The following is a 12,295-nucleotide window of genomic DNA, read 5'->3' on the forward strand; positions in this document are numbered from 1 at the left end:
CACCATGAAACCACAAATGGATCAGCCAAGAATATGTCTCCTTATGATAATACTGCACTTCTCCTGACATACATCTTGTTATTGCCCTCTCAAGGGATGCAATTTCTTGTTCTCAGTTCCTACTGTCTTTGCTAAGGCTAATGTCTGCTGGACTTTGTGGTTCATTATGAGCAGACAATACACAGGTAGTCGAAACTTTCTAATTCTACCAGTGAAATGAAAATGTGCTAGTTCTAGCTTGTTGTTTGGATAATTGTGATGTCTAGGATAGAAACGTCTATGATAAAAAGAGCCATGCTGAAATTCCCCTTTAAAATAACGTGTCCCTATTATGAAAAAAATTGAGTTGTTGGCATATCCCTAATGTAAATCATTTTGGGGGGGGGGGGTTGCCCTGTCTTTATGCACTTTTCTACAAGCTTGCATGACTTCAGTTCTTAGTACGTGTCATTGATGGGAGTTTCTGGAGTACGAATGACAAACAGGAACTCATGCAAGCAGGCGGTAATAGTAGGAGCGCTGAAGTGAGCGGTGCAGCCATATTTCCGTGCTTCGAGTTCAGCAGAGGGGAGTATCCGCGGCTGCAGCCTTGCCATATAACCATCTCATCTCAAATCACACCTGCTCTGGTAAGACATTCTACAAAGTATAGCGTTATCTATACATCGAATATTTATGTGAACGCAAGGCTGTTGAGCAGAATAGGGATGCTAACTACTTTGTTTCCACACTTGTTGCAGCACTTTTGCTGCCTCTTCCCTATAAAGGGAAAAACATCTCCAACAGGTGTCTGGGATTATTGTAGTGGGGATGTGGCTTGGTAGAAGGCTAGTAGTTGAAGGTTATATAGATTGCATGTGTAAAATTCTTCCTTGATGCAACGGCTACATTTTAGTCGTATTTAAAAAAATCCAGAATCCTAAATTATAGCCTATTCGAGTCGGGTCAAATAATTCACTTTTCGATAATATCATGACATTTTACAAAAAATTGGCTATGCCAAATTCACTGATTAGCCGAGTAAGCGAGATTTAGGTTAGCTGTAGATTTGGGTTTGGTCGGTGGACTCGACACGTTTTATTTGAACAGAACAAGCAGAAAAATCCCTACCATACGCGTGGAACATTGTATCTATTTTAACACACGTCGTGTAGTCTAATCGAGACGGGTTTGTTACTTTTGAAATCGTTTAAACAGTTTAGGCTATTATTAAACACCCTAATATGTGTATCTTCTTCAGAAGTGAATCAAGCTCCTGGCTATCTTGTGATTCCAACTGATGAAGTTGTTACATTTGTAACAGACCCTAATCGTAACAAGTAGTTCTGTAAGTGTCTGTCCCTGGCGGATAGACGACGTTGTACTACTACACCCAGTAGTAGCCAAGATGAAATCTGTTGTACACGGTGCAGCATATAGGCTACATCGAACGTCCACCTCACCATTTTATCCAAGCAAGGTTCACACGTTGATACAGTTGTGGTGCTGAAGTAAGGATCACACCTCGATGCGGTATTGGTGCTCAAGTAAGATGTTTACCGAGAAGGGTGGATACTTTATTATGGTGTTTTTGTGATTTATGGAATAGGCTCGCTTAATCTAAACTTCCATATTTATGACTATACGGCTGTACAAGGGCAGCGTCAACCAGTCTCTATTTCGCAGCAGCGTTTAAAGCAGGAAGGGTAGTCCCATTTGACTAAGTATCACCCGGGTGGCTAAAACTCGTTTTTCCTCTTTCGCTCCCTCTGTCTGACAGGAAGGCACTGTGGAAACCATCCGAGGTATTTGGAAACGAAAGTGACAGCTCCGCGCACAGATCCAGGAGAAGGAAACAAGATGCCGAAAGCTGTAAGTATAAGTATTGCTGTAGTTTTATTTATTTCAAAGCTTTTCATGTGTTTCTGAGTTGCCTGAAACTATGCTTGGTAACTATGAGACGTTGCCAGTCATGAGTCGAGATGGGAGTAACCCAGGCAAGCAAGAGACTTATTGCCACGATGTCTACACGTGATGAGAGGAGGTATTCATGGCAGTCTAGAGATAGGGGCTATTTGTGTTGTAAACATGTATAATGTTTCTATGATTTCATTTGTACTGTCACTTGTAGATGAAAACGAGAACTTTGTCCTCACTTACAGAAATACATTCTCCTGAATTGAGAATATTGAATATGAGAATAAGTGGCCTCTTGTAAGTGATCACACTTCTGAATATGTGGTTTCTCACATGAAGTTGAGTCATTTTTTACAACCTCTTTATTTGACCTAATGTAATATCTTAGCAGTGACCTACCTAGGTACACAATGGCCCAGCTTTTTGTTGAAAATTTGTCTTTGAAAGCAATTCCAACAAGTGTAGTAAATCAATGGACTTTCATTACTTTAGCTAGAGAGGAAGTAAAGGATCATCTGACCTAAATGGCCAGAGAAATAAAATGTTTATTTGATTTATATGGAATATCACACCAGCCTCTAAAATCATGTGCTGTGCTTCAACTGAGAAATTTCTACTTTGCTTTTCCTGGGGTGCTAATAGCTGTAACGGTGTGTGATCTAGAGAGAAGTTGATAGTTGAACAGTACACTGTATTGTATTTACAGTTAGTCCCCCACTTGTCCAAGACACCCCCTAGTCGAAAACTCGAGGAGAAACAAAGAGTGTTGGTTTGTTTAGAAATTGCCCTAGGGTTAAGAGCGTCACACTAAACTGGGAAGTAGTGACATCATCAGTGTGGTGCTGGCTGCATGACACAGTTGCACTTTCTGTCACTCCTCTGTTAGGCACAAAACTTGAAAACCCTGCCTAATGGCAGATTGTTTTCTTTTCCATGATATCAATGAGGCATAATCATTGACTTACTGCCACTGGCTCACTTCTCTCAACATGAATGACTGAAACTTAAGTTAGAGCAAGGAAATAAATATTACAATGGCAAGTTATTACTAAGTTTTAAGTCTATTTTTAATGAACTTGGTCTTACATTTTTTGTTTTGACGTCAATCGTTTTGCAACTCAAATTAATCCTCAAAATGCTGAGTTGTTTAATTCATAGCATTGGTTGGTCAACATAGGTGTTTATGTTTTGGCTGTGGCTGCTACACACTGACTGGAAGGGCTTTCTAGAAAACTGACAGTTTCACTGACGTGATCTTATTGAGATTCTCTATTGTGCTTTGTGACGCAAAATCCTTTTTACTGTGAAAGGTGCGTGTTAAACATTTCTCTATTATATAGAGCTAGTAGAGCCGGCTTGAGTTAATTTGGTTAAGAAGAGAAAGAAATCTGACAAAAGAAAGTTGAGCAGCTGAGATTGAGATCCTGGTTTGGTCTCACTTCTCCCTCTGGCTCGAGTTACACTTGTTAGAATAACACATTATCACCAAGTGTGGGACAGTGTTCACTCCTTGGCTTTCCCTAAATCCTCTTTCTGTGCAGTCGTGGCCCCTTGACCATCCATGTGACAGACAACACAGCCACACAAGCCGTGGCCTTAACCAACACATACTGTATGGGTGTTCCCTCCTTCTGTCCGAAACCCATTGCTAACAATTTGTTCTCTTCAATAATTGATAATTCAATGATATAATGATGCCTGCTGTTACACCCTCTGGGCATGTCACTCTGAATAGTCGTCATGTTAGCACTTACCACATCATTATATATTTAGACATTATATAGTATTTAGTTCCTAATAGAAGTTAATACACTGTTTAGTCAACAAGTTGGCCAAGCTGAGGTACTGGGCCCGGGTCTGCAAAACGAATCCATATATTAGAGGTTTCAGTCCTAAATACCTTAATGAAAGGGGCGCAGTAGGGGTGTATACTACCCCCTCGCCAGTCTCCATGGGACCTAGTGCAGGGAGGTAGTGCACTGCACTGCATGTCAGCAGGTTGCACCCAGAACATGGGTTGTTTATGGCTATATGGCTCCCATGACAACCCCACATTGCAACAGTCTCCTGTAAAGCCATGTAAACCATGCACGTGGTTACGTATTGAATGGTTCACAGCACAGGGGAATGCAGGTGATCACCACCATTCGGGACCAACTCATTAACCAGTGAAGGGTGTTATATACTAGACAGTGAGGAAGTGAGAGCCACTGTAGAGTTACCTTATGGAGTATTTGCTCCTGTAGGGTTACGCAGATGCAAACTGGTACTTGTTAGTTTGTTATAGGCAGGCAGGCATAGTTAAAAAGTTGGCTAGCTCTTTGCATACAATATTAGATGATTAATACAGTGCCTTGCGAAAGTATTCGGCCCCCTTGAACTTTGCGACCGTTTGCCACATTTCAGGCTTCAAACATAAAGATATAAAACTGTATTTTTTTGTGAAGAATCAACAACAAGTGGGACACAATCATGAAGTGGAACGACATTTATTGGATATTTCAAACTATTTTAACAAATCAAAAACTGAAAAATTGGGCGTGCAAAATTATTCAGCCCCTTTACTTGCAGTGCAGCAAACTCTCTCCAGAAGTTCAGTGAGGATCTCTGAATGATCCAATGTTGACCTAAATGACTAATGATGATAAATACAATCCACCTGTGTGTAATCAAGTCTCCGTATAAATGCACCTGCACTGTGATAGTCTCAGAGGTCCGTTAAAAGCGCAGAGAGCATCATGAAGAACAAGGAACACACCAGGCAGGTCCGAGATACTGTTGTGAAGAAGTTTAAAGCCGGATTTGGATACAAAAAGATTTCCCAAGCTTTAAACATCCCAAGGAGCACTGTGCAAGTGATAATATTGAAATGGAAGGCGTATCAGACCACTGCAAATCTACCAAGACCTGGCCGTCCCTCAACTTTCAGCTCATACAAGGAGAAGACTGATCAGAGATGCAGCCAAGAGGCCCATGATCACTCTGGATGAACTGCCGAGATCTACAGCTGAGGTGGGAGACTCTGTCCATAGGACAACAATCAGTCGTATATTGCACAAATCTGGCCTTTATGGAAGAGTGGCAAGAAGAAAGCCATTTCTTAAAGATATCCATAAAAAGTGTAGTTTAAAGTTTGCCACAAGCCACCTGGGAGACACACCAAACATGTGGAAGAAGGTGCTCTGGTCAGATGAAACCAAAATTGAACTTTTTGGCAACAATGCAAAACGTTATGTTTGGCGTAAAAGCAACACAGCTCATCACCCTGAACACAGCATCCCCACTGTCAAACATGGTGGTGGCAGCATCATGGTTTGGGCCTGCTTTTCTTCAGCAGGGACAGGGAAGATGGTTAAAATTTATGGGAAGATGGATGGAGCCAAATACAGGACCATTCTGGAAGAAAACCTGATGGAGTCTGCAAAAGACCTGAGACTGGGACGGAGATTTGTCTTCCAACAAGACAATGATCCAAAACATAAAGCAAAATCTACAATGGAATGGTTCAAAAATAAACATATCCAGGTGTTAGAATGGCCAAGTCAAAGTCCAGACCTGAATCCAATCGAGAATCTGTGGAAAGAACTGAAAACTGCTGTTCACAAATGCTCTCCATCCAACCTCACTGAGCTCGAGCTGTTTTGCAAGGAGGAATGGGAAAACATTTCAGTCTCTCGATGTGCAAAACTGATAGACATACCCCAAGCGACTTACAGCTGTAATCGCAGCAAAAGGTGGCGCTACAAAGTATTAACTTATAAAAACCTGTTAAGGATGATGTGAATTTTCGCAACTTTTTGTTAAAAATCACGCAACTTTTCAACATCCTGCTACTCATGCCAGGAATATAGTATATGCATATGATAAGTATGTGTGTATAGAAAACACTCTGAAGTCTCTAAAACTGATTAAATCATGTATGTGGCTATAACAGAACGTGTTCAGGAGTAAAAACCCCTGGGAAAACTGTTCACCAAAAACACAAAAAAAATATTCATCCGCCAGTCAATGTATTGTCTAAGGCGATAGAAAATAGATGAGGTTCCGTTTACAATGCCTACAGCTTCCACACGATGTCGCCAGTACTGGCATTTCATTGCTGGTTTATCCTTGGTTAGATGACGTATAGGCACTTCCTGTCTTGGGGTGCACCGGAGGAAGTTATGGAAGTGAAAAAATGGACGACGATTTCAAGACTTGCTGCTATCGAATACAGAACGCCCCGTGATCAATTTGATCGATTATTAACGTTTATTAATACCTAAAGATGGTTTACAAAAGTAGTTTGTAGTGATTTGTAAAAGTTTATAGGCAACTTTTTTAATTTTAAAAAGTGACGCTGCGTCTTGTAAAGGTGAATTTTCCTGGATCAGACCGGCCTTCATAAATTGACATTTTAGGTATACAATGACTGATTTAATCGGGAAAAAGACCCAATTGTGATGTTTATGGGACATATAGGAGTGCCAACAAAGAAGCTCGTCAAAGGTCATGAATGTTTTATATTTTATTTCTGCGTTTTGTGTAGCGCCGGCTACCGCTAAATCTTTTGTTTAGGTCTCGTTCAGGTATTTCGGGGGGTGCATGCTATCAGATAATAGCTTCTCATGCTTTCGCCGAAAAGCATTTTACAAATCTGACATGTTGGCTAGATTCACAACGAGAGTAGCTTTAATTGAGTACCTTGCATGTGTGTTTTAATGAAAATTAGAGTTTTATCGAGTACTACAGGTGGCACTCTGACATTTCCGCTGATTTTGGTTCCTGTACAGGAACCACAATCCGTAAGAGCTGAATAATTTTGCACGCCCAATTTTTCAGTTTTTGATTGGTTAAAAAAGTTTGAAATATCCAATAAATGTCGTTCCACTTCATGATTGTGTCCCACTTGTTGTTGATTCTTCACAAAAAAATACAGTTTTATATCTTTATGTTTGAAGCCTGAAATGTGGCAAAAGGTCGCAAAGTTCAAGGGGGCCGAATACAGTGCCTTGCGAAAGTATATTTAGGTCCTTTTCGAGTCAGTTGGGAAGTTTGCTGTCATCAGTCTACTTCTCTTGTGGTTTCAGAATAAGAATTGAAATGTGGGTCTTTGGCCAGTTTATTTTTAGCATTGTCATGTTTTCTGGTAACGTTCTGAGTAGAGGTCGACCGATTATGAGTTTTCAATGCCGATACCAATTATTGGAGGACCAAAAAAAGCCAATACCGATTTAATCGGCCAATTTTTATTTTATTTATATTTGTAATAATGACAATTACAACAATACTGAATGAACACTTATTTTAACTTAATACATAAATAAAATCAATTTAGTCTCAAATAAAGAATGAAACATGTTCAATTTGGTTTAAATAATGCAAAAACAGTGTTGGAGAAGAAAGTAAAAGTGAAATATGTGCCATGTAAAAAAGATAACGTTTAAGTTCCTTGCCTAGAACATATGAAAGCTGGTGGTTCCTTTTAACGAGTCTTCAATATTCCCAGTTAAGAAGTATTAGGTTGTAGTTATTATGGGAATTATAGGACTATTTCTCTCTATACCATTTGTATTTCATGTACCTTTTGACTATTGGATGTTGTTATAGGCACTAAAGTATTGCCAGCCTAATCTCTGGAGTTGATAGGCTTGAAGTCATGAACAGTGGTGTGCTTAAAGCATTGCGAAGAGCTGCTGGCAAACGCAGGAAAGTGCTGTTTGAATGAATGCTTACGAGCCTGCTGCTGCCTACCAATGCTCAGTCAGACTGCTCTATCAAATCAGACTTAATTATAAACGCATAGAAATACCAGCTTTTGGTCATTAATATGGTCAAATCTGGAAACTATCATTTTGAAAACAAAATGTTTATTATTTCAGTGAAATACGGAACCGCAGTCCATAAGTCTAAATATTGCTCTTATTGCACAACCTTCAATGTTATGTCATAATTATGTAAAATTCTGGCAAATTTAATTACGGTCTTTGTTTGGAAGAAATGGTCTTTATACAGTTCGCAACAAGCCAGGCGGCCCAAGCAGCTATATATCCTGACTCTGCTTGCACTGAACGCAAGAGAAGTGACACAATTTCCCTACTTAATATTGCCTGCTAACATGAATTTCTTTTAACTAAATATGCAGGTTTAAAAAAAATACACTTGTGTATTTATTTTAAGAAAGGCATTTATGTTTATGGTTAGGTACATTGGTGCAACAACAGTGCTTTCACAAAATTCGCTTTTGTTAAATCATCACCCATTTGTCAAAGTAGGCTGTGATTTGATGATAAATTAACAGGCACCGCATTGATTATATGCAACGCAGGACAAGCTAGTTAAACTAGTAATATCATCAACCATGTGTAGTTAACTAGTGATTATGTTAAGATTCATTGTTTTCTATAAGATAAGTTGCTAGCTAGCATTACACTTATCTTGGCTCCTTGCTGCACTCGCGTAACAGGAGGTCAGCCTGCCACGCAGTCTCCTCGTGGATTGCATTGTTATCGGCCATAATCGGTGTCCAAAAATGCTGATTTACCGATTGTTATGAAAATTTGAAATTGGCCCTAATTAATCGGTCAACCTCTAGTTCTGATTGAATGCCTTCACTGACTTGCATGAGATCAGATGTCAGTTTCAGTTTGCCTGTGTGTGCATGCATACATACGTGTGTGCAGTGGTTCCACTCTCTGTTGGTCTGGGCGTGTTATCTTAAGGTTTCCATGGCCAAGCAGCCGCACACAAGCTTAAGATCACCATGCACAATGCCAAACGTCAGCTGGAGTGGTGTAAAGCTCACCGCCATTGGACTCTGGAAACGTGTTTTCTGGAGTGATGAATCACACTTCATCAAATGTTATCGGTCACATACACATGTTTAGCAGACGTTATTGCGGGTGTAGCGAAATGCTTTTGTTTCTAGCTCCAACAGTGCAGTAATAGCTAACAATTTCACAACAGTTCACACAAATCTAAAGGAATGGAATTAAGAATATAAATATTTGGACGAGCAATGTCGGAGCGGCATAGACTAAAATACAGTAAAGACATATGAGATGAGTAATGTAAACATTATTAAAGTGACCATCTGGCAGTCCGACCGACATATCTGGGTTTGGCGGATGCCCAGAGAACGCTACCTGCCCCAATGTATAGTGCCAACTGTAGAGTTTGGTGGAGGAGGAATAATGGTCTGGGGCTGTTTTTCATGGTTTGGGCGCCCGGTTCCAGTGAAGGGAAATCTTAACACTATAGCAAACAATGACATTCTGTGCTTCCAACTTTGTGGCAACAGTTTGGGGAAGGCCCTTTCCTGTCTCAGCATGACAATGCCCCTGTGCACAAAGCGAGATCCATACGAAATGGTTTGTCGAGATTGGTGTGGAAGAACTTGACTGGCCAGCAAACAGCTTTGGGATGAATTGGAACACCGACTGCGAGCCAGGCCTAGTCACCCAACATCAGTGCCCGACCTCACTGATGCTCTTGTGGCTGAAACGATGCCGATAACTGATTTAACATTTTAGCATCCTTTTTTTTATAGTACAGTTAAATAGTTGAAACAAAGTGTAATATGTTCAGTTAGGAACAGATTGTTTAATAACTTGTAAATTAGAAAAACTACACATCATGAATGTATTTTATCGCACAACAGATATTCATGACACACATATTTTAGCTGCCCGGCATTACAAAGATGGTTAAGTCACTGGTTGCTCTTTACTATCCAACTGTATAGAGAAACTTAAATGATTTGAAAGGAATATTGGTTTAAACTAAAATGCAGTTAATCATGTTAGCTTTAATTGTTTGAAAAAATGTCTGTCTCTAGGCTGTCATGAACTGCTATAAATGGCACAACTTCAACTTTTCAAGTGTGCTCAAATGACATGACTAGTAAAATGAGAACATTTCAACACTTTCATCTTTCATTTCGGAATAAAAAAACAAAAAAAACAAACACCTACTTTGTTTTACATTAAATTAAAATCTTGACCTATACCGGCCATGAATGACTGTGGCCTCTTCTGTTGTGGGTCCTCTTCTTTGGTGCGCCCTGTCACTCTGTTTCCATCTTGTCCAGCTGTGTCTAACATTTCACGTAAACCCTGTTTCTTTACTGCATCGAAGTAGTGGTTCTTGTACCTAGCATTAAAGCGGCTCAGAGAGAATGCCACCGAATCACTTGTTCACAGCCTCTATAGTAGAGTACTTTTGCAAGTTTTAACCCCACGGTCTGTGTCGGCAGTTTTGTTGAGAAGGCGTTTCAATGCCATGGCAGAGGGTATCACGTCTGCTGCAGGTGCAGTTGAAGAGCTTATTTCTCGAGTCAGTTGTTCGAATGGAGCTAGGAGTGTGTTCATGCTTTCAATGAGTCCACTGATTTGTACTGATTGTTGCAGGTAACTCATAGTCAGCTGCGTACACGCCAAGCACTCCATGTAAAAAGGCTCTCCATGTAAAAAGTACTGTTCCATCTGGTGGAAATGTCTTGCTTAAGCCTTTTGGTTTTCACTCCAAGCTGCTCCTGTATTGCTTGTATGCTAGATGTGAGTGTTTTAAAATGGCCCACTAACTTCCTACCTGTTGCCACTGTCAGATATGCTACGTTGAGCCAAAACACCTTAGTTCACAGCCAGTTGGCGCATGTGTGCCATGCATGGCAAACTGGCGACTCCGCATTCTTCCAAAGCCTTTGTCATGTTACATGCATTATCACGTAGCACAGCATGTACTTTGTTCTTGGGGATTTTCCAAGTTTCAAACATTTTCTCAAATGCCATTTTAAATGGCAGCAGTGGTATGCGAACCAGCACATTCTTGAGCATGCAAAAGTTTTAGAACACCTACTCGTTCAAGGGTTTTTCTTTATTTTTACTATTTTCTACATTGTAGAATAAAGTGAAGACATCAAACTATGAAATAACACATACTGTATGGAATCATGTAGTAATCAAAAAAGTGTTAAAAAAAATCTAAATATATTTTAGATTCTTAAAGTAGCCACCCTTTGCCTTGATGGCAGCTTTGCACACCCATGGCATTCTCTCAACCAGCTTCACCTGGAATGCTTTTCCAACTGTCTTGAAGGAGTTCCCACATATGCTGAGCACTTGTTGGCTGCTTTTTCTTCACTCTGCAGTCCAACTCATCCCAAACCATCTCAATTGGGTTGAGGTCTGGTCATTGTGGAGGCCAGGCCATTTGATGCAGCACTCCATCACTCTCCTTGGTCAAATAGCCCTTACACAGCCTGGTTGTGTGTTGTCATTGTCCTGTTGAAAAACAAACGAGTCCCACAAAGTGCCAACCAGATTGGATGGCGTATCACTGCTGAATGCTGTGGTAGCCATGTTGGTTATGTGTGCCTTGAATTCTAAATATATCATAGTATATCACATCACCTCCTCCATGCTTCACGGTGGGAACCACACATGCAGAGATCATCCGTTCACCTACTCTGTGTATCACAAAGACACGGCGGTTGGAACCAAAAATCTAAAATTTGGACTCACCAGACCAAAGGACAGATTTATACCACTAATTTCCATTGCTTGTGTTTCTTTGCCTAATGAAGTCTCTTCTTATTGGTGTCCTTTTTAGTAGTGGTTTCTTTGCAGCAATTCGACCACGAAGGCCTGAATCACGCAGGCTCCTTTGAACAGTTGATGTTGAGATGTGTCTTAATTGAACTCTGTGAAGCATTTATTTGGGCTGCAATTTATTAGTGGTAACTCTAAGGAACTTATCCTCTGCAACAGAGGTAACTCTGGGTCTTCCTTTCCTGTGGTGGTCCTCATAAGAGCCAGTTTCATCATAGCGCTTGATGGTTTTCGCGACTATATTTGAAGAAACTTTCAAAGCTCGAAAGGAAAGAAATTCCACAAATGTACTTTTAACAAGGCACACCTGTTAACTCTTAGAACTACCCATCCCAGATCCGGGAGAATTGTCATCAACTGACACCAATTAGCATAACGCAACGGACAAAAATCTTACTAGAAAATATTCATATTCATGAAATCACAAGTGAAATATATTGAAACACAGCCTTTTGTTAATCACCCTGTCATCTCAGATTTTGAAATTATGCTTTACAGCCAAAGCAAGACAAGCATTTGTGTAAGTTTATCGATAGCCTAGCATAGCATTATGCCTAGCTAGTAGCAGGCAACTTGGTCACGAAAAGCAATCAAATTAAATCGTTTACCTTTGAGCTTTGGATGTTTTCACTCACGAGACTCCCAGTTAGATAGTAAATGTTTCTTTTTTCCATAAAGATTATAGCCGAAATAGATCAGTTTGGCTGAGAAATCGACCGGAAATTGCGGTCACGACAACGCCGGAAAATATTCCAAATTTAGATCCATAATATCGACAGAAAAACGTTGGCAAACGTTGTTTATAATCAATC

At 40.2% G+C, this 12,295-nt stretch overlaps 1 protein-coding gene across 2 annotated transcripts in view; it reads left to right on the forward strand.

Moving 5' to 3' along the window:
• The first annotated feature begins 476 nt into the window (after nt 1-476).
• Nucleotides 477-12,295, forward strand: part of LOC112217431 (ezrin) — a 58,477-nt gene continuing 46,658 nt past the window's right edge. The window contains exons 1-2 of one of the 2 annotated variants that reach the window (XM_024377715.2): nt 477-629; nt 1,760-1,851. In XM_024377715.2, coding sequence (XP_024233483.1) covers nt 1,840-1,851 — 12 coding nt within the window. In that variant the 5' untranslated portion in view covers nt 477-629; nt 1,760-1,839. Of the gene's footprint in view, nt 630-1,369; nt 1,527-1,759; nt 1,852-12,295 lie in introns of those variants that run through there. The other variant, XM_024377714.2, reaches the window with a different exon arrangement.

Source organism: Oncorhynchus tshawytscha, linkage group LG18 (assembly GCF_018296145.1).
Source record: "Oncorhynchus tshawytscha isolate Ot180627B linkage group LG18, Otsh_v2.0, whole genome shotgun sequence".
Classification (NCBI taxonomy): domain Eukaryota; kingdom Metazoa; phylum Chordata; class Actinopteri; order Salmoniformes; family Salmonidae; genus Oncorhynchus; species Oncorhynchus tshawytscha.